Source organism: Alternaria burnsii (genome assembly GCF_013036055.1).
Source record: "Alternaria burnsii strain CBS107.38 chromosome Unknown 746, whole genome shotgun sequence".
In the NCBI taxonomy this organism is placed as follows: domain Eukaryota; kingdom Fungi; phylum Ascomycota; class Dothideomycetes; order Pleosporales; family Pleosporaceae; genus Alternaria; species Alternaria burnsii.
In genome coordinates, this window is record NW_024066109.1 from 1,931,271 (window position 1) to 1,952,604 (window position 21,334).

Sequence of the window (21,334 nt, forward strand, 5' to 3'; positions counted from 1 at the left end):
GCGCGGTTTACCATCTTGCATTCAGTGAGATTCGCAAGGTCAGCGTCGTAGTCTCACGTACTCATGGTCTGCAATGTTCCATATGAAGTAAGAGCTTGTGCACTTAGAAGTATTTGATGGCATAGTAACTATCCTCCGGCTGGCCCCGTTGGGTATTGTCCTTGAGTATGCAATATTTCCAACTTGTTCCGTCCCGCTCCTACTTCTTGTGCACCAAACACAACAGCGACGCAAAGGGATCAACACCGTTACTTTCAGTATTGGCCTTCTTCGAATCTTTCTTCTTGGAGATGGTTGTAGTCAATGTTGGAGGGAGCTTCACAACAATCTTTTCCCTCGTCATCTCCATCTGCAGCATATGCTTTTGAGTGCTTTTGTCCACGGACTTCTTGATCTCTTCCTCTGCTTGCCCCAGGCCCTGGGCAAGATCCTCAGCATAACCGACTTTCTTCCCAATCCCAATGCTGTGCTGCGTTCCGACTTCTTTGCCTTGCACCAGGCCCATATTCAGTCCTTCTGCCTGCCCCTGTTCAAACCCGACTGCTAAGCCTTCCGTTATGCCGGTGCTCCTGCCCTCCTTGATGCCTTGAACGTATCCATAGTCTTTTCCAGCATGAAACCCACGATCGTAGGCTTCTTTGCGAGCCTTGGGCAGTAAATCCCAAAGGGATATTGTTGCTGCGTCGGTCTGTACCGCGCATGAAGCTGTCAAGGCGGAAGTTTGGGTAGCCTGTGAGACCGAAGTGGCTGCGCCAGGATTAATGAGGGTTTGTAAAAGAGGTTGGTGTGCATACTGGCATCGAAAACGCGCAGGAGCGTCTCGTAGATTGCAAGCTATCCAATTAGTCAAGGCAGACGACAAGCCAAGACAAACTCGCCTGGGTCTGCTTCAGCTGCACCTCATCGAGGCTTTTGTCTTCTTCGTGAAGGCCCGCGAGGAAAGTCTCAAGCGAGACACGATTGGGCTCGATCTTGTTGGCCTCGCGGGCGCTATCGAGCAGAACTTGCAAGCGGTCTGATGTGGGCATCATTGGCATGCTGTAAGTGTAGTGAGGTTGTTGACAAGGCAAGAGATCGGGTTAGGTACAAGGAGCTGTCAACAGAGCTAGGGCTTGGCGAATATCAAATGGGTAGACGGCATAGAGACGGCTTCACCCCTCATCGGGTATCATTATACCATAATCCATCCTGAATCACTCGTGGCTCGATTTACAGTTTGTTTGACTTCCACAACATCTGTCAAGGCATCCATGCTCCGATATGATTTGCGCCTATCGTGGAACATCATGATCCACGACTTCTACATTGTTCCTACACTGGTCAGATGGATACAGTAACGATGGACTGGCGACGACATTTACCCAACAGGATCCATTACAAAGGCAGCATAGTACTTGGCATGGTACTGGTGCCTCCATCCCGGCTTCCCATTATCTTTCCCACCTGCTTTCACCGCTTCTTCATGGAATTTTTCCACCGTCTTTCTATCTGTACACCGAAACGCGACATGAGTAGCAGCTGCTTCTGTATCCTCCTTGGCGGTAATAAAGAAAACGATGTTTGACCTGTCCGGACCTAGACCGACACTGCGGTTATGGAATTCCTTGTGTTTGCTGTAACCAAGCGGCGCAAGCGCGGTCAAGTACCAGGCTGTGACTTCTTCGAAACGTGATGTCGGAACGGTAATGCCAATGTGGTCAAGCATCGTAGAACATACGAAAGGAACAAAGGGGTATCTGGTGTATGAAGTACTACCAGAGGCCTACATATTTAACAGAACGATGGACGTCAAGACTGCTTACTTACCAACCGCAATTGATACGGCTTGGAAATCCGGATAGAGGCTGAGTGCGGGGCTGACTAGTCCATTTGCTCAGTAAGCACACGCGAAACCAGCTGCTTCTCAGATGTCAGACTCGCGTATGACCATAGGGCGCAACTTTCTCTCAAGACAAAAGAAAATGTGAAATCTGAATTGACATTCAATCCAAAGCGACGTAGACGGACATGCGTATGGGGAACCATACAGAAAACTAACTAATAATACAAACATAGCACATGCTATACAGTTCCACACGATTCGGCTCCGCGAGCTACTCGTCTGCGGTACAGTTCCTTCATAATCTCCATTTGGCTGCACCGCGACTAATAGTCAAACCGATCTGGCAGCACGAGAGGAGCGACCAACGTCCATGTGTAGATGCCGTAGCAGACCCATGCGCTAATGATCTTTGCCCAGCTGGCCCAGTATGTTCGTCCAACGGGGACGAAACTACCAGACACATCCTTCTCGTCGAAGTTGGTGGTGAGGAGAGTAGCGACCCATGTTGTGCTGAGGAAGAAGATGATGTGGAAGAGAGTGTAGTTGTATTGCGTCGCGTTGCGCTCGTCATCGCGCGGGTTCTTCTTGCTAGAAGGCTCATCATCCTCGTCCTCGCTGTCTGAGTCGTCGAGAGCAGAAGCAGGAAGCGAGCCGGACTCTACAGCAGCACGCAGGGCGGCCTGGCGCATGTCGCGGCGGGACTCAGGTTGCTGTGTGACGAGACCATGCTCGTAGTCTTCAGTGCCGACTTGAGCGTAGCCGTTTCCGTGAGGGTTGCCCTGGGCGCCAAGAGCGAGGCCGTACGTTGCTGCGCGGGTAGTGGTGTAGGCAACAGTGACAAAAGTGACAATGGCGCCGATGATGATAGTCGCCTTACGAGTTCCACGGGCGCGGATCAAGGGGTTGCATTGATGGTCGTCAGGTTCCATGCCCACAGCAGACAAGGTGAGATAAGTGCAGTAGACGGCTACGATGGCGGACTGTGCGAGACCTGCTCGGGGGTTGACGTCCTGTACTGCGGGGTGAATCGATGCGACGGATGAAATCAGGAGCAGGATCAAGTTGATCTGTTGAGGTCAGCCAGCTTCGGAAAACATAAGAGAGCTGTACTTACCGTGATAGCTGCCTGGTTCATGCCACATCCGCTCTTCGCAAAGAAAATGTACATGATTATGGTCATGGCGATCGAGGCGAGGTACATGGACATGGCACTACCAACAAGCATGCCTGTCCAGACGCGCGACTCGGTAGTCTCAATCTTCTCCTGGCAGTATTCGGCCCAGTTATGCGCCAGATCGACAAGCAAAATGAGTCCAATGAGAAGGAACAGACACGCGCCAATCATGGCAAAATAGTTGCCCCAGACGATGAAGAACGAGTTAGGGATGAAAAAGGTCAGAACGATCATGCCAATCCAGCCCATGATCTTGGGAAGCCAGAAACCGTTCTGTATGGTCGCGCGACCGTCCTTGGAAGACCGAACTCCGATGAGCATGAGCGCCATGATGACGTGGAAGAAACCGAGCGCGAAGTTGATGCGCTGTACTGCGACATATCCGTAACATTGTTCGCCGTGGCATTTGATGTCGACGTAGTCCAGGGTGAGGTGAGCCAGCTTCTTCATAGCCCAGTCGGTGAGCATGATCCATGAAACAATCGAGTTGACCAGAAGGATGAGCGCGTATGCGATACGGGTGGCGATGCTACGCGATAGTCAGTACACGTTCGCACATATCGCCCAACGCTCGCAAGCCGTACCTGTTACCGCATTTCCCTCCGCAAGAGCCCATGACGGCGCTGCATGTCGCGGCGCCACAGCAGGAGGCGGCAACGCTCCAAACCTGGCCATGTTAGCGGCGCGCAATCGCGGTGGAGCGTGTCAACGTACCGTGCCCATGGCGGGCATGGCCAGAAAGGGTACAGATAGTAAGGCGCCCATGATTGAGATGCGCTGAGTCGCCTATGTGGTGTTGTGGAGAAGCTGGGGGAGGCACGAGGATGAGGCCGGTGACGTTCGCGCGCTTGCATTGCGGCTCCTTCCGCCAAGTCCAGCGCCTTGGCCGCCTTATCTCCGATCAGCTGGAACGGCCATGCTTCACTTGCACTCTCCCATCCACTCTTCAGACATCGGAGTGGTGTCCCGGGGCCCGCCTGACTTTTTGTTCGTTTAGTACTATAGACTTCCTTCACGTCCCTCTTTTCCGTGCGCCTTATCTTGCATATCTTTACCTGCGGCATCTGCTTCTCGGCTTAGCAAGTGCCGATATCAGCTCCAGTCCGCTGCGATTGCGCAACTCGACGTCTCCCGCATTCGATGATCAGCACATTGCAATAACACCTCATTCACACTGACCAAGATGGTCGCCGAAGAACAGCCCTCCACACACAAGAAGACGCGCATTATTTCTGTTGTCGCCGCGACCGCAATCGCGCTTGCCTGTGGCACAAATGTACGTCTCCGTCATACACCTGAAGCGGGATGCTAATGAGCCTCAGTATGCCTACTCAGCATGGGCACCACAATTCGCCGATAAGCTTCAACTCTCCGCGACCCAGAGTAATGTCGTCGTATGTCACCCCATATGCCGCCCAAATACGAACTTCTTCTTATAATCCTAGGGCACGGCTGCCAACTTGGGCATGTATGCGTCTGGCATACCCATGGGCATCATAACGGACAGGAAGAGCCCCAGACTTGCCGCGATTATTGGCACGTTTGCGCTCTTTGCAGGCTATTATCCCATCAAGCTTGGTAGGATATCCCATACCCCGTTGTTGGATCAACGTTTGACTGTTGGCAGCGTACGATGGAGGCCCAGGCTACATGAGCGTTGCTCTGATATCCTTTTGTTCCTTCTTGAGTGGTGTGGGCAGCTGTGCTGCATTCCAGGCCGCTTTAAAGACAGGTAAAAACCTCGACAGCCTTTGGGGGACAACCGCTGACCTTGGTAGCGACGCTCAACTGGCCAACCCATCGCGGATCGGCCACCGCTTGCCCATTGGCAGCTTTTGGCTTGAGCGCCTTTTTCTACACTCTCATCGCCGGCATAGCATTCCCAGGCGATACCTCCGGACTGCTCATGATGCTTTCTCTTGCGACCTCACTAGTCGTTCTAGTATCGATACCCTTCCTAATCGTCGTCGACCACAAAGCTGGCACTGGCTATGCTGTCCTACCCACCAGCGAACGTGTGCGACGCAACTCCAACGTCCTCCATAAGACAAAGTCCAACGGGACCAGGTACAAGTCATCTGCTCTCCCACAGCAGGAAATCAGTAAGCGATCCTTTCCTTTCCCACCTCCGTTTCCCCCCGTCACCTGCCAACCGCTTCTAGCAGCCGAAGAAGAACAGGATCGACCATCAACCGAAACCTCGTCTCTCTTATCTTCTGGTCCTGGCGACATCATCGACGATGACGACGACGCAGCAAGCAAGAAGTCGACTAAGTCATGTATAGATATTACTGGGCTGGCACTCTTGAGCAAATCGGAATTCTGGCAACTGTGGGTGCTCATGGGTCTCCTGACAGGTGTTGGTTTAATGACTATCAAGTACGTATCCTCTGAATCGTAAGTGTCATCACCGCTGATCAGTACAGCAATATCGGCCACGATGTCCAGGCTCTCTGGAAACACTGGGATGACTCGATCAAGAACGATTTCGTCGCTCATCGACAACTTTGGCACGTCTCGATGATCTCGCTCTGTTCATTCCTAGGACGTCTATCTTCCGGAATCGGTTCCGATTTCATCGTCAAGAGACTGCATCACTCGCGATTTTGGTGTGCTGCCATTTCAGCCACCATTTTTGCCCTGGCTCAGGTCGCTGCCATCCGTGTTGAAGACCCGCATCATCTGTGGGCTGTATCCGGACTCTCCGGTCTCGCATATGGTGTTTTGTTTGGCGTTTTCCCGGCGCTTGTCGTCGATGCTTTCGGCCCCGATGGCTTCGCTGTCAACTGGGGTTTCATGACTTTGGCACCCGTCGTGAGCGGCAACATCTACAATCTCTTCTATGGCGCTGTATATGACTCTAACTCAGTGGTGGAACCGGATGGTCAACGCGGATGTGAGCTGGGGCTCAAGTGTTACCGAACGGCGTACTATGTTACTCTCACATCGAGCATATTGGGCATCTTCGCTTGTTTCTGGGGTATTTACGGCGAGCATGTAAGGAAGAGGCGTGAGCTGGAAGAGCATGATGGACATAGAGATGCTTGATCTTGTCTCATTATTTCAGGTCAAACTAGTATGGAAGCGATGACAGAACGTATCCTTGAGCCTGCCTACGCCTATTGGTACGCTATGGCGTATGGCCATTCGTGTCTCCTGTCACGCCGGGGTTGTTACCAGCAATTCGAGCCATGACATTCGTTTGACCATCTTCTCGTAGTGTAATTGTTGCCACTATACACAACCCCGTAATCCTTCCAACATCCACCATCGTTCTTGACAACCGGGTTGAGGTAGCTGGGTCGCGCCAGCCTCTACTCTTCCTGTAGCGAACCTAAGCCGAACATCTCATTGGACGAATACAACGAGCACTGCCCGCCTTCATGTATAGTGTTCTCGTGTCCATGAAAAGTTTCGCCTCCTTCTTCATTTACCTTGTGATTGGTGTGACAACGGCTGCTTGGCTACATGTAGGTTCGGCAGCCGTAGATGTGGCTTCCATACATGCGCTGTGCATGTAAGACACAAAAGATGATGATAATGGCTCCGCAAGTTGGTACAGTCAGTAGTTGAATACATCATATTCTCAGAGAGAAACAGAAATGTGGTTTCTCATCCGGTATCAGCAGGTGCTTTGGGCTTGGCCTTTGATCCGGTAGGTCTCCCCACTCTCGCACAGCGTACGATCGGTGGACGTAATCTGGGACGACCGACAGGGCGCTTCGAGACAGTGGGTACGAGCTCTGGCGGTGGAGGCTTAGACTTGGTCTCTTGACGCTTGGATTTGTTCCTCGATCCTGGGGGCCTTCCTGTAATGTGGCCATTGGTTGGCACCTTGATATTCTCTGGAATCCGGCCACCGCGTGGAATAGGCTCCCTTTGCGACCATGTCTTCAAGGGTCGACCTACAGGTCTAGGCTTCTTGACAACTTTCTCAGCCATTGCTTCCTTTGTAGAACCCTTTGGACGGCCTCGGGGTTTCTTCTCTACTTCGACAACAGGAAGGTCTTCGTCTTCACTGGGTGTAATCTGGCGGATAAGTTTGACGGTTTCCTGGTCAAGAGTGACTCTGTCTGGGAAGATAGGCGAGCCCATCCAGGTCAGCTGGATATCTTTCATAGTTCCTGCATTCTTGAACTTGGCCCGGATCTTCATTGATACCTTTTCGTCCTCGTCTACTTCCTCCCCAGGCTCGACCAGTAGAGCCCGCGGAGTATGCCTCAATGTGACACCCACTCCTTCTAGTCCTTTTTCGGATGCCATCCGGTTCCAAACAAATTGCTCGATCAATCCTTCCCGAGAAACGAGTACAAATCCCATAGGCCACCGACTCTGTCCTAGAGCCCTCAAGACACCCGTCGTCGCCTTCTTTGTCGTGACCAACAAGCCCATAACATCCTTGTTTCGCCAGGCTGGTGGTATCCCTTGGAAAGATCCTTCGAGTTCGCGAACGTGGCCCGGGTTGCAGCTGATTTTGCGTGACTTGCACTGTACGATGATAGGCATGGGTTCTCTTAGAGGCGTCAGCACCCAATGGCCTATCAAATCTATGCCCTCATCTCCCCCACGGCCCACGCGTATGAGGGAGAAGCCTAGACGCATGAGCGCCAGTGCAGACATGTATTCATACAGCGTACCGACAGAGACAGCCGACGCCAATGATTTGCCGGTACGTTCCGCCCATTCGAGGAAAGAAGGAAGCGAGTTGTGATGTTTCGAGCCAGGCGAAACTACCAAGCTGGGGAGATCAACGGGTGCGGCATGGCGGGCAGAAGTGGTCGCGATTCGGTGCGAGACGCGGTGCGGAGTAGTCCTGGGGAGCCATGCGAGGATGGGACTTCGTTTGGGCCATGATGGGCGGAGGAAAGGTCGCATCACGGTATCCTAAAAGAGCGCCCGGGGTGTGACATATTTGAAGCGACTTGACGCGGCCGAGGGTCAAAGCCGGTGTCTGGCGTTGGTGAGGGTGGAGTAGAGGGAAGGAGGATTCGCGTATATTTTGAGGGTTCAGTGACGCGCTAGGCTAGCTCCACCGCCATCCCTGCCTGTCGCATCCCACCACTCGTACTCTCTTTCAACAAACATACTCAGTCCAAAGTCGCCAGATCTTCCCCTCTGCCAACCTTCTCGGTATCCAATTGAAAGCGACCGTATCACTCCTCCTACAAGACCCGTACAAACCTGCTACCATGGGCGACATCCTCACCCAAATCCAAGATGAACTGGACATGGTACTGCCCATACAAATACCAGAACGTGTCTCGTGCTGATAAAGACAGCTCCTGAACCAGATGTCAGCTGCTCTACGTGAAATTCGCGAGAATGCTCCACCAAGCGTTCCCCCAGGCCAGCCCCGCCTCGACACCTTCGCGGAACTGGAAGCTCGCACCGCTGCCGAAAACGCCCAGCAGAACCCCACGACAGATGCCTCACAGCAGGCAACTGCGCCTCCCGCCAGATCTTCCCCGGAACAGTTTCAAAAGGATCTCAAGGAGCTCGCACAGGACATAACGTTGAAGGAACAGCAGATTGAGAGATTGATCGCACACCTGCCGGGTTTGAATTGGAGCGAGAAGGAGCAAGTAGAGAGGATGAAAGAACTCGAGCGACAACTGGAAGATTTAGAGGGGGAGAGGATAAAGGCAGTCAAGGATAAGGACACCTTGTTGAAGATTGTAGAAGACAAGATAGCAGGCGTGGGCAGGGTTCGATGAGCTATTGATTTGCCAAAGCACGCATCCTTGGCGACGACAACGGTTTACATTGACCCCATACGACTTGCTCCAGTTTGGGTGTCATGGATCTGGGGGATTGAGGCTTGAACCCACCGTCAACGGAGCCGCGATGATCATGCTTCAGGAATGCCAGGAACCGTCTTCTCGCCAAAACACATTACTCGTTGCCCTCGACCAACTTGACTGAAACTACAACTTCTCTTTGAAGTACGACACAGATACGGACTTGGTATCGCTACGAGGGTGTTCAGGATGTTAACGACTAAGCACGAACAACTCTACGACGTCCCTTGAGCGGTCGCGGATACGGGGAGCTTCGACAGGTTTATCGGATCTCAGAGACCAGTGAGCTAGTACATGCGTGAGCTGCCAGCTACACAAGCGGGCTCGGCCTACTTTCTTGCCAACTCCGTGTATACCGTGGCAAATTTCCAGGGCTTAAAGGACAATGAGTGGAAAAGGACGTATAGTCATTTGAGTGGCCTAGTAAGCGACAACAGCATGCTTGAATTGCTAGCTGTTGCTCGGGATGTTGCGGAGAATTTGCCAGAATAAGCGCGGGATCATTGCAATCAGGAGCCATAGACGCAGAAGAGATAAGCATGAGAGGATTGTTTGTTAACACGGAAGATGCGACGCGCCTCGATCCATCAGACCCGTTCTAGCACCGACTTGTGCCTACCACTTGTACACAGATATCATAACGTTATGTTGTAGTCCCCGCACCGACGCTCACTACAACATGTTGCTTGTTCAAGCCTCGCACTTAGTCGCTCTTCTCGACATCAGTCTTGGACACGATATGATAACCACCAACGTCGTCGCTCTTAACCTTGACCATACCACACTCGCTTAACCACAGGCTATTCACCGATGTATCGACGTCCTCAGCATGGTAAACCTTCTTTGGTGTCACTGATCTCCTTACGATCACGTATTGAGGCTTTCCATTACTCTTCTTCACCTGTCTATCCTCATCATCACTGTACACTGACTGCGCAGGCTCGTGGACACTCTCAGAACTCTTGACCCCGAAAAGCTTGCCAAACAACGATGTTATTCTCGATTTTGACTCTTTTCCCGCGGCTGCTCGTTTCGCCGCCTTCTCGTCTTTACGGTCTAGACGTCTATCGCGGCGTTTTTGCCGTCGGATCTGACCTTCAAGTCGCTGAATCTCGTGAGCTTCTTCGCGTGAAGTGGCTTGCGCGAGCTCATCTGGGTCATCGAAGAGGCCATAGGTGCCGGTGTGTGCTTGGCCGCGGGCATCTGTCGGCATCGTAAGCGTGAAAGGCGACTGATATGGTGGGATGAAGCCCTGTGTTTTGGAGAAGGCTGGTACTGGGATCGCGTGAGCTGTACGTGGGGTATGCTGGTATGAAAGTTGAGCGCTGGCCTCGCTGATGACTCTCCGCGATGACGATAATAGTACAGGTGGCGTGGGGATAGTAGGCGCATGAGACAACCAATTGTCATGGTATGTGACATGATTGCCACACCATTACTGTTCGCCAGGCAAACACAGCGTTGTAAACTATTGAATCACAGAACAGCACATCACACAAGTCGTTGTCACGCTCCTCTGACTCACATCAGCTTACCATTCTTGGACACCCTGGAGCATGGTCAGCGTCATTTTGGTAGCAAACTAGCCTCATCTATGTTCCAAAGCAAACCATACAAATGCCTCCTATTACTACACTTTCCTACCACCCACTAAAGCCTCCTGAGCCTCCCTGACCAACCCCTCCAGCGCATCCACCTCCCACTCCATTTGCCTTCCATACTCCGCTTCTGAGCGAACTCCACCACGATACACTCTTGCAATTTGTTTGAAACGCTCTGTAGCCATTAATAATTGTGGCCTATATTCTTCAATCTTGGCTAGCATCTGCATATTGAAGAGCTCAGGTACGATGCAGTAATAGGCTTCTTGCATGACGGCCAGGAGCTCGTTGGCTAGGCATGTGACTCTTTCGTAGTGGATGAAGAAGGTTTGCAGGTCACTTTGAGGACAGCGTTGGCGCGGTGGCGTGTATAGGATAGGGGGTTAAACGGAGTGTTACGGGGGATATTCGACCGTTCGGTAGGTCTGGAGTTAGTTTTGTGGATGTTGTTGTGGCGTTGGGACTTGGACTTTCGTTGGAGAGCCATGCAGGTGTGTTTGATGCTGGAAGGTTAGTAGCTACGGAGAGGGTTCAGGAACTGTTTGTAAACATCGAGTGAACGAGCTGTAGGGTATCTGACGAGGGCTTGAGTCAAAGTTCTTCTGATGTGAAGGTATATGACGTGTTCCATTGAAGTCAAGCGCTGCATTCTTGCATTTGGCATCATTTCTGTAGCAGTTTTGGTCGTTCTTGTAAGAAACTTGATAGTAATAATTGTTGTCTGGTTGTCCCTAGTCCTGTTTCCACCCAATGAACGCCGAGATGTGCCAACCCATCTTTACCCATAACACCGCGCAATTCCCCTATACTTATCATTTTGAAGCAAGTGAAAATCTCATCTTACAGCACGTCTACTGATGTATCTGGCTGACGTGGCCTGCCTGACCAGCACCACCCCACTCACTGTCATCATCACTGCCAACATCTGTCCAGGAAGTGGGTGTCATGATGCCCTGTCTGTCGTTGTCGAACTCGCTGAAGCCGCCCTCTGAAAAAGCATCTGTGAAGCCGCCTTCGGAACGCGCGTCGTGGTCCGTGTCGTTCTGTTCGCTGTTCGGCATGCTAAGGATGGCGACATCGTTGGCTTGACTGTCAGTGATTGAGGCAGCACTCATGGTCATTGAGCGCTCGGAGCGGGGCGTCAGGGTACCGGTGGAGACGTGCTCAGCGTCGTCATCGAAGAAGGGGTGAGATGGAGCAGGTTCGCCTGCTTCCGAGGTGGAGGATGTGAAGGAGTAGAATGATTGCGCGGCTTGGTCAACGTCATCCTGTGCGGGCTGTGCGGGCGAAGAGGTCTCAGGAATGGAAGTCTCAGGGTCGGGTGTGAGGTCGACGAGTGTACCAGTGGCGGGTGTTGAGACGACCTCGGGCTGAATGGTAGCAGAGCTTTCGCGAGTGGCAGGTTCTTCGTAAATGAACTCCTTGGGTGCGGGTGCGTCTTCGTCGTAGTCATGGTCGAATAGTACTTGGTCGTCAGAGAAGGGGTTGGCCATGGCAGCAGCGGCAGCCGAGCCGGCGGCAAAGCCAGCAGCACCGCGCTTCTTGAGATTGCCATTCGAGTTGTCCGTACCAGTTGCCGTTGCGTTGTCCCTGAGCATGCCATCGCTGCCAACCATGTCATCGAAGCTCCTCGTCCGATCAGCCCTCGACCTCTTTGCAGCCACCTCGGCCGTCTCAGCACCGATCCTAGCCAGTTCATCCAAGTCGACAGCAACGCCCTCTTCCCTTGCCCGCCTGATCAGTTCATTCCTGTTTCTCCTGACCAACTCTTCTCTTCTGCGCTTCCTCGCTTCAAAATCATCGGACGATTCGCTTGGGCGGCGAGGCTGGATGTCATCGCCAAGGTTGTGCAGCGCGACGGCGATCTTGCGACGGGTCTGGTCGGCCCATTGTCGGACTTGAGGCGATTCGTAGATGGCGATTCCGGCGGCGACGATAACGGACGCGGCGATTATGAGGCCTGATGTGAAGGGGTGGTTAGGACGATGCGGCGGGGTTTGAGTGATGCCTGGCGAAGACGCCAAGTGCGAGCCGGTGCCTGCAAGCAGGTTGGCATAGGAAAACAGAGATATGAACAGACTTGGGATAGGAAGGGAAGAATAGGGAAATCGCTGGGGCAGCACTACAGCGACGTGCATAAGTGGAGTTATTCGTACTCACCTTTGGCCAGTGGCGCAGGCATGACTGCGGACTTTTGTAGCAGCGGGTGCAGTCTGCTATTCGAAGAAGCCCTTAGAAAGTGTAGTGGAAAGGAGGAAAGGGACAAACCCAGAAGCTTTTGTCCTTGAGCGAGCGTGTAAGGAGAGAAGGCTCGAGAGCTGGGGAGAGCAGTCGGTGGTTAGGTCATCGCCACTTGCACAGCCGCACCATGCAGGGCCCGTGGAGCTCCGGGCGGCTTTTGGTGGGGTCGCGTGCCGCTATCTTGCTGCATGCGAAGCCTATCGCCCCGCGTCCCTTAGTCTAACTTCATAACCGTTCCCCTATCATGAGCATAACTTGGACTCAGTTGCGCACATTTCCACATGTGCACAACACATCTAACAAGCACTCTACGATTGTGAACAAGGGCGCAGTAGAACGATCTATCACATGTCATGAAACTCCAGAATTATACACGCTGAATGATATTGGACTTTTAGAGAGCTAAAACTTGACACTAAACTGTAAATAAACCCAAAAGAAAAGCATGCCGATATCTGTAAGCCAAGCTGTAGTCATGAAAGTTAGCCTGACCTTTCAGATGCCGTGGCAATCTGTTCGAGTAGCCTCCCTATTTAGCTTGGCATGGAGATGTACATCCATGATTGAGCTATCCTGACGAACGCTTGCAAGAACTTTTCTTCTGGAAGATACTAAAAATGCCGATGATTGCAAAAGACTCAATGAAGACAGAATGGATTGCAGTGGAGAAGAAAATATGAAGCCAAAGGGGAAACGGGGAAGGTGGGAACGGAGGGCAAGCAAACAAAGTGTATGAAAAATCGGAAATCGGAAGACATGGATCTCTACCTGTATCATGTTGGGTCGGCAAAGATAGAAACTTCAGACTGAAAGAGGGTGTCGATCGTTGTGTGCCTCCATTGACTTGGCTGTCCAACTCAAGCCATCGTGTCATGTACAAGAGGTTGGGGTAGAGTCTGAGTAGACATGATGGCACTGATCGACAACAGTGGGCGTTTCTTTGTGCATCCGCAAGTCTTGCAGCACTTGCGCTTGCGCTTGTCATGTTTGTCCTGGTCGTGTTGATCCTGATCGTTTTTGCGCTTGTTGCTGTTGTCTTGAGCTTCGTCCGAAGCAAGAGGCTTCCGCACCCAATCTGGGACCCACATCTTCTTGGTCTTTTCCCAAACCCAAGGCTGCCCACTGTTCTCAAAACTTCGGATAGGTCGGTGGGAACCATACATGTACAACCGCGTGCCATCCCAAGGCCAGACATCCACGGTTCTAGAGTCGGAGATTGGTCCACAGAATAACCATTCGTAGTCATGACCTTTCGCGCAGATCGAATCTCGTCTAACACTACCGAATGGCCCCTCTTCCTTTAGGTTGCAGTTGCGTATCTCCGTGATAGAAATGCACATGTCAGCACCGGATTCCTCCAACTGCTCTGGAGTAATGGTACCGCCGTACTGTTCTCTTGCTTTGCGATGGATCCAAACAGGTATATCGACGTCTCGCCAGATCATCTTCGACTTCTCAAGCTCCTTGGAGCCCGGTTCCTTTGTCAAAATGCAGATCTTGGATTCGCATTTGGCGTGCACAGTTGCCGGAATCAGTCCGGTTGTGTTGATGCAGGCGATGCTGACACGTTGGCCAATACGCTGACTCTCGTCATAATGAAAGCCTGCTCGTCTCTTTGCATGTGCTCAACAGATGTTAGTAAACAAGAGCAACCATCTGTAGGACAAGACTCACAAAGTTCGTTGAAGACAGAAACGTACCCAGAAGGGTCTTTCTTCTGGTTCCAGACAAGATGTCGCTCGATGCCTTCCCTGTGCAAGTAGTCATGAACTGTGAACCTAGCCACAGGTTGGAAAGCCATTCCATCTTGGATCACCAACGTCTTTCTCTTGCGATGCTTGACGTGCGTGTCAATGGATACGTATTTGCTCAATGTAGCCGAGGTCTCATAGAAGGTTCGGTAGAAACGCTCCGGCAACGTGTTGGCTTGGCCACGAAGAAGCTCGTCTTGTTCGCGAAACGTGCTGTGTTTTGTAAGTATGAAGTTCATATAGGGACGACGAGGGTTGCACTTACATCCGGACGGGATCCAACAGCTTCGATATGATCACTCTGCGTTGGTTCTTGGCAAGCTCGCCATGGAAGTCCGGATCCTCTTCTGTTGCCTCGGGGTCGATCTCTTGGCTGGCGTCCATAGCTTCGTTAAGTACAGAAGCAAGCGGAGAAGACGCGGTAGGCATAGAAGGTGCCATGGCTGTTTGATTAATGCGGCAAGTGGTATCTCATGGGTTGGAGGAGAGTTGGTAAAATAGTATGAGCTAGAGAGATGGTAGAATGGAATTATAAGGTGTCAGAAGGTAAAATATATGTACGAAGGGACGATGGGATAGATCAATTGGTCTCTCACATGGGAACGTGAGAGGTAAAGGTACGACTTAGCCGTCTTGCAAGTAGTGAGAGAGAATGGTGGCTGTTTCTAGCCATTTTGCTGTAAGACGGTGAGAGACATGTGCACTTGAATCGTGGTGAGAGCACTCCGCAGACTCAGCCGTAACCGCCAGATATAGTGCTGGAAAAGACTTGGTCCCCATCCAGTTGATGTACGCATTATAACAACCCATTTCCCAACTAGTGGCCTTCAAAACCATCGACAGTCCAGGAAAGAGACCGCTTGATAGTATGCCAGGTACCAGTACGTCAGCAAGGCCAATGAAGAATCTCCGGGTTGTCAAGGTCGACGATGTATTCGATGTGTTTCCGAACGCAGAGGATCTTTCCCCCAAGATCTTAAAAAGGATGGCGAAAGACCTGGGCTCATCATATGAACTGAAGCAGACGCCTTCGATTGTAAGTCTATGTCAATGGAAAGCTGGCAATGGTTGTTGATGTTTCCAGGATCTACGCAGAGAAATGCAGCGTTACAGACGCGTTGTGGAACCAGCAGTGACCTCGTTTAATTTTTACAAGTTGAACGCATTCGTCTATGACAACTCAAGCGATGAGCGGGTCGAGTGGATGTATGCGGAGTTACAGGCCCAAGGGATGAAGTTGAAAAAGAAAGAAGAGGCCGTTGCGGAAGTTCGGGTGGAGCCAGAAAAGAAGAGGAGTTTCTTGAGTTTGTGCTTGGACCAGAGGGGAGACGCAAAAGTACGAGCGGCATGCAACGAGTCACAGATGTCATCGCGGCGATGGAGTACCTGTTTCATGATCGAGGAAGCACTGCTTGACGAGAGACGGGGAGTACCAGAAGCGACATTTCTAGTCTCTGCATATCTCAAACTGAGCAGGGAAGGAAGCTCAGGAGATAGCCTGCTTGTCCGCGGCTAGGTTCCACCTAGGAGTCAAAGGATACATACACACAAAGCTGAACCCTCGGTGATCAATGTCGTTTTATCGTGTGGCGATCAAAACATCATGAATTGTGAGACGAAGTCGAACTTGCTCACACTAGCCCACCCTCCGCCAAGAGCTGCGCGTGTCTGATTGGCGGTCGCAACCGCGTCTCAGCGAGCTGCCACTTGCGACACGCAGCACTCGGACGTTCCACCACCACATTCCTGATTATCACAATCAGACGTCTCTCGCTGTAGCTACAATGAGCTCGTCTATAGAGACTGAGATTTTGAACAAGTACAATCTCACGACACTGTACCCCGCAACCTGGCCAGAGGAGAAGGACGAGGCCGACGAAGAGGATACGTTCGACGAGCCGGTGCCCAAAGCTACCCCACAAGCGATACGCCGGTCCAAGTCGCGATACTCGGTATTAGAGCCTAGCTCAAGATACTCACGGCAAGTGCCCGGTGCAGAACGATCCAAGGATGGCGTGGAGACATTGGTGCAGAAGGACGAGCAGGACCCGTTGGGCATGTACCCGAGTGTAGTGCAAGTGCTGCGGGCAAAGAACATTCAGGTCGAGGATGATATCAAGCTGCGTATGTTTCAGCCATATAGCAATACACACACGGCCTGTCTAACAGGCATACAGGCAACCGCTTCCTCTTGAGCTCCACTACCTTCTCGCCCTCTCTTTTCCTCTCGCAAGTCCACAATGAAGCCTCCACCGATTCCCTTCTCGCCGGCCTTGACTTTCTTTCCCGCTCAATCGAAAAGAAGTCAGCTTCGCTAAAAGTCCTCGTCGAATCCAACTTCGACCGCTTCGTAGGCGCCAAAGCTACCATCGACCGTGTATATAATGAGATGCGGGACCAAGGGAAGGAGCAGCCAGAGGCACCCAAGGCCTTACAGCCAGGCAGGGAGAGGAGCCGCTCGAGCTTCTCAGGCCGAAAGACCAGCGCATCTCTGCCACCCGCTATGCTGGATTCTGTGCCGACAGAGAAACGTAAGAATGCGCTTGTGAAGGAGAGCGAATACGGCGTGCATGGCATTAAGGTTCCTCTGACCGAAGTCGCCGTCAAAGCGGAAGAGGTCTGGGGCCCTGCACTGAACGGACGTGAAAGGGAAGAGACATTGAAGTCGATTATGGAGTCAGTGGAGCACCACCGCGGGCTATTCGAGGTTGGGTCAGCTATGCAAGACGCCATACGCCGGAAAGATCACGAGACAATCACCGAGGAATACAAGCGCGCACGAAAGTACGCAGAGGAAGCTCGGTATATCGTCGAACAGGCAACGTCTAACAAGACACAACTTACCGATGCCGAGATACACCAGGTCATCGTGACCGCTAGGATGTGGTCAGATGTCGAGCGACAGGTTGAGCGTTTCAAGCGCGACTCGTGGAAGCGCCTGACCACAGCTCATTTCACACACCTGCAGACCGGGACCGAAGAGACCAAGTCGGACGAATATCTGAGCATCATCTCTATCATGCTCGAGCTCGGTGTAGAAGATAACCCGATATGGGTATGGTTACTCTCACGCTACGAACACCTCAAGTTCCAGCTTACCTCCAAATGCCAACATGCGCTGGTTGAGATTGAGATTCTTCGTCGTCATCTGGCAAACGGCGAAAAGACGAGCCTGCGTATGCTACAAAAGCATCTCCGTTCGGTGCCCACTAGCAGCAACGTCAGCGCCGAACCTTCGAAGCTAGACACCCTAAAGGTGACCGAGTTCTGGGAACACGTGTATGCGTCGATGAGCACCTTGCTCTCAAATAAAAGTGGACTACTGGCTGAACTCGTTGAATACTGGGAGATTGTCCAGTCGTTCCTCTCTGGTCGCGCGCAACGGAACTTGCCCACAGGTCACCATGGCCAATCTTCTGTCCATCACCGTCTCAGCAGTGAGAATAAAGCTGAGCTTGAGAGAGGCACAACCGAACTCATCACTATTCTTCGGGACCACCTGGTCTCGTTTTTCTCGGACCCTCCTATAGAGGATGTTTCCTTGCTCATGTCGCCACTGCCTACGAGTCCGACACCAACAACACCGGGAACACCATTGAGTGCAGCGTTGAGTCCCAAGTCCGCAACTAGGTTCAGATTTGACCCTGCGAAAGCACCACCACCCTCTCCCAGTCGCGGAGAATCTTGGGAGAAGTATGCCTTCTGGCCTCCCAATGCGAATGCGCTTTCGGGATCTCACTATCTATCCAAGATGCTCGTGTTGATTAGCACTGCAGCCAACGAACTTGCTTCGTTGCAGGTTCCTGAGCCTGGAGGCAGCGGTCGCATTGATGAAGCCCTGCGAGCACTACTTGGCGGTGTACGAGAACGTTGCATCCAAGCTGTATGTGCAGCTTGGAACACTGATGCTGAGAAGTTGAAGGTGCTTGAAGACTGGACTCGTCACGTTGATCGCAAAGATACTACAAACCTGCCCCAGCGTTTCCTAGCAGTACAGAGCTTCCTGCTCAACAATCTGCAGAAGATCTTGTACGTTGAGGCATCGAGCAAAACGCGAGTGGACGTAGTTGTACCACCGAGCAACAAGTTGCTGCAGATGGTCAGAAGCCAGTTCGTCACCAGCTTATACAGGACGCTGAGTGGAATGGTCGAATGCGCTGAGAAAGGCAGGCAAGCTCTGGGTCCCGAATTCGAGATCAAGGGCGACGACCTTACTATCGACGAGCAAGATGACCAAAATGGTAACGACTTGGGTAGGGTCGACGCCAACAAGAAGGTAAGTCATCCCCGAGTCGACTATGTATCTTTTACTAACAAATCTCAGTCCATCCGCCTGCTTCTGACTCTCGCCAACATGGCTGCTTTCCAAACAGAGATAACCCCCCAGCTCCTCACCCTATTCGAGACACTCTTCAGCGTTCAACTCACAGACGAAACTAACCGCATTCGAGACGTTCTCTCTCAACTGGATGCGCAGCTCTTCCGTTCCTACACCAAACCCCACGCCACGAAGATTCACAACACAATCGAATCAGGCATCTTCAGTCCAAACTGGGCGCCGGCCCCCGACGCGCGAAAGAGTGTTGCAGATCGCGACCCCAGTCCATACGTCTTCACCGTCCTTCTCGACCTCGTGATTGTGCACACGGAATCTTCGACAACGTCCGCACCGTTGACCCCCCGCATCCTGCGTGCACTGTTCGAGTCTACAACCAGCTCCCTTATCACTACTTTCCAGTCTCCTAATCTATCTTCAATTTCGCTCCTGCAACTTATGCAAGCCACGCTCGACGTGGAATTTATGGCGCAAACGCTCGCTTCGTATACCACGGAGAAGGCATCACAGATCCAGACCGATATCTACCAAGTCCTGGACCAGAAGACAGACAACGCGGCCAGAGTGCGGCTGCAGGATGAACTGGGTAGTCTGAGAGTCAGTCTCAAGAGGCTGAGAGAGGGGACAAAGGTGCAGTTTGCCTGCTTCAGGAGGGTCAAGAGGGGTACGCTCGCTGGTGGTGCACCAGGCCAGGAAGGTGAGCAGAGGGGGAGGTAGAATCGCTTCTTGAAGGGTAGTCTAAGTATCTTGAGTGTAAATGTCTTGTTGTTCGCAAATCTATCGATTCAGAATGCGCATAAAGCGGCCATGTTTGTACAAAGAACGCCGCTGATGCATCTATGTCCTATTCTCGTTCCATACTCCGTTCCCTTTATTGTTACAAGTCGTACAATATTGTTATACATCCTCAGACCCCGCGAAGGGATGTTGCTCGAAATACCGCAACAGCGTTTGGTAAAGTACCAACATGGTTCCCGACTGTACACTTGTCCAGACCGCACGCGGTCCGACGCCTCTGAACCACCCAGCAATTCCTTCCGTTCTGTATATGATCTTCAAGCCTGTCATGACAGACGAGGTATCGAGGGTGGCGGCGCCGTGGGCTTTTAGTGTTGTGGAAGGGGAGGATGTGGAGATGGGTCGACTTTGAGTCGATGGTGGCTTGGCTGTTTGCGATGAGGTGGAGTGTTTCGAGGCCGCGGCGGGCGACAGCGAGGCTTTGGGCGCGATTGGAGACGCAGGAGGTGGGCCGTTGTGTTGCGTCTGAATGCGCGTCTTGACTACATCTAGGGGAGTTGTGATGACGCCTGCCATGCCACCCGCGGTCCCTGCGGTTATAATCTCGAGCGGCAGGCCGATGTTATTTGAGCCCATGTACCTCTTTGCCCAATCCCGCTCTTCCTCGTAAAAGGCAAATTGTAATGCTGAGAAAGGCAGATCACGCCAGAGCGTTGCCTTGTAGCCATGGAAAAGGGCGCTGTAACCTTCAGTCCTAGCTATTGTTCGGGCAGCGTCAACGGTGCCGCGGTAGTTGTAGCCTGAGTTGAAGTAGGGGTTGTTGTAGCGGCCCTGTAATTGCAGACGTGTCTTGAGGACTTCGGATGGAACGTATGCGGGTGCAGCAGCGAGGTCGGCGAGGAGACCTGGGAAATGTCAGTATGGAGATAAATCCGAGTAATTTGGGGAAGGTGTACCGGCTGAGAAGTATGCGACCGAAGGCGCAACCCCATAGTCAATCATGGTTCGCTTTGTCCACTCATAAGCCCCAAAGAAGCACACTGTGCCTGCAAAAGACCCGAGGAACGCTGGCTGAACCCCGCCATATAAGCCCTTCCGAAAGCCTTCTTGCCGCCATATGGTGTAATATGTGTTGCCCATGGATGTGTACTTTGGAGGCATGTGCGGGTCGCCCTGCTGTCGCGTCTTGACAGTGTCCAGTGAATGCATCAACATGTCACCCGTCGTTCCTCCTATTCCTCCTGCCAGCATTGCCTGTTTGTGATCAATTGGCATCCCTCATCTCTGCAGACTAGGCATCCTCACATGTAGGTATGGCGGCCGCGCTGCTTCCTCATCTATCTCGTCGTCCATTGCTCCCCGCTTGGTATCCTCCATGGGAAGTTCCACTGCGTGTGCTGTGCTTGCGACATTTCTCCGGCTACCGTCGGTCAGGTTGGTGGTAGAGTCTCCGTTTGTGAGGAAGTTGGCCACGCGGGCAAGTACCATGAGCGCTTCGATGGTAGTGGTGAATACAGAGGAATTGCAGTGTGTGGTAGTCAAAGAGGACCGAGTATGGAGAAGGATTCAATGTGCAAGGGTATACTTCAAAGAGTGACGTTGCTGCCTCTGCGGCCGTGCGATGATGTTCAATCTGGAAAATTTCGGCCAAGACCGGGACCGCGCAGCCCACATCCCTGCAAGCCCTGGCTATCTGCTATCAAAAGCACGGGGACCAGACGACGGCTTGATGCAGTTAAGACTACCTCAACTATCTCTACGCGAATGCTCCCAAGACACCGACAACACATCTGTCTTGCCCCAGAGACAACATGGTGTTGTTGTAGATCAATATATAATCTAGGCTAAGCCCTGCGACATTTAGCGCCTACTG

At 52.2% G+C, this 21,334-nt stretch overlaps 9 protein-coding genes across 9 annotated transcripts; 3 read left to right on the top strand and 6 right to left on the bottom strand.

The window, feature by feature from the left end:
- Window positions 1–199: 199 nt before the first annotated feature.
- On the bottom strand, window positions 200–1,705 carry GT037_003206 (uncharacterized protein; the record flags this gene model as incomplete). The annotated part of the gene is made up of 4 exons (XM_038928253.1): window positions 200–747; window positions 795–834; window positions 900–1,038; window positions 1,362–1,705. The coding sequence occupies 4 exons, from the start codon at window positions 1,703–1,705 to the stop codon at window positions 200–202; spliced, it is 1,071 nt and encodes a 356-aa protein (XP_038789531.1).
- A 440-nt stretch (window positions 1,706–2,145) lies between these two features.
- On the bottom strand, window positions 2,146–3,761 carry GT037_003207 (membrane protein tms1; the record flags this gene model as incomplete). Its single annotated transcript, XM_038928254.1, has 4 exons — window positions 2,146–2,889; window positions 2,937–3,525; window positions 3,581–3,663; window positions 3,711–3,761. 4 exons carry the CDS (start codon window positions 3,759–3,761, stop codon window positions 2,146–2,148), a joined length of 1,467 nt encoding a protein of 488 aa, XP_038789532.1.
- A 418-nt stretch (window positions 3,762–4,179) lies between these two features.
- On the top strand, window positions 4,180–6,044 carry GT037_003208 (mfs general substrate transporter; the record flags this gene model as incomplete). The annotated part of the gene is made up of 6 exons (XM_038928255.1): window positions 4,180–4,272; window positions 4,319–4,390; window positions 4,442–4,574; window positions 4,624–4,728; window positions 4,775–5,375; window positions 5,423–6,044. 6 exons carry the CDS (start codon window positions 4,180–4,182, stop codon window positions 6,042–6,044), a joined length of 1,626 nt encoding a protein of 541 aa, XP_038789533.1.
- A 564-nt stretch (window positions 6,045–6,608) lies between these two features.
- Window positions 6,609–7,871, bottom strand: GT037_003209 (uncharacterized protein; the record flags this gene model as incomplete). The annotated part of the gene is made up of 1 exon (XM_038928256.1): window positions 6,609–7,871. The coding sequence occupies one exon, from the start codon at window positions 7,869–7,871 to the stop codon at window positions 6,609–6,611; it is 1,263 nt and encodes a 420-aa protein (XP_038789534.1).
- Window positions 7,872–8,185: 314 nt separating this feature from the next.
- GT037_003210 (uncharacterized protein) lies at window positions 8,186–8,710 on the top strand (the record flags this gene model as incomplete). Its single annotated transcript, XM_038928257.1, has 2 exons — window positions 8,186–8,227; window positions 8,276–8,710. 2 exons carry the CDS (start codon window positions 8,186–8,188, stop codon window positions 8,708–8,710), a joined length of 477 nt encoding a protein of 158 aa, XP_038789535.1.
- A 787-nt stretch (window positions 8,711–9,497) lies between these two features.
- GT037_003211 (uncharacterized protein) lies at window positions 9,498–12,577 on the bottom strand (the record flags this gene model as incomplete). The annotated part of the gene is made up of 5 exons (XM_038928258.1): window positions 9,498–10,100; window positions 10,330–10,343; window positions 10,439–10,734; window positions 11,251–12,433; window positions 12,556–12,577. 5 exons carry the CDS (start codon window positions 12,575–12,577, stop codon window positions 9,498–9,500), a joined length of 2,118 nt encoding a protein of 705 aa, XP_038789536.1.
- A 916-nt stretch (window positions 12,578–13,493) lies between these two features.
- Window positions 13,494–14,828, bottom strand: GT037_003212 (uncharacterized protein; the record flags this gene model as incomplete). The annotated part of the gene is made up of 3 exons (XM_038928259.1): window positions 13,494–14,260; window positions 14,311–14,600; window positions 14,653–14,828. 3 exons carry the CDS (start codon window positions 14,826–14,828, stop codon window positions 13,494–13,496), a joined length of 1,233 nt encoding a protein of 410 aa, XP_038789537.1.
- Window positions 14,829–15,285: 457 nt separating this feature from the next.
- On the top strand, window positions 15,286–19,440 carry GT037_003213 (exocyst complex component sec5; the record flags this gene model as incomplete). The annotated part of the gene is made up of 5 exons (XM_038928260.1): window positions 15,286–15,423; window positions 15,472–15,816; window positions 16,151–16,511; window positions 16,565–18,663; window positions 18,712–19,440. 5 exons carry the CDS (start codon window positions 15,286–15,288, stop codon window positions 19,438–19,440), a joined length of 3,672 nt encoding a protein of 1,223 aa, XP_038789538.1.
- Window positions 19,441–19,620: 180 nt separating this feature from the next.
- On the bottom strand, window positions 19,621–20,949 carry GT037_003214 (mitochondrial carrier protein; the record flags this gene model as incomplete). Its single annotated transcript, XM_038928261.1, has 3 exons — window positions 19,621–20,366; window positions 20,418–20,715; window positions 20,767–20,949. 3 exons carry the CDS (start codon window positions 20,947–20,949, stop codon window positions 19,621–19,623), a joined length of 1,227 nt encoding a protein of 408 aa, XP_038789539.1.
- Between the last annotated feature and the right edge of the window lie 385 nt (window positions 20,950–21,334).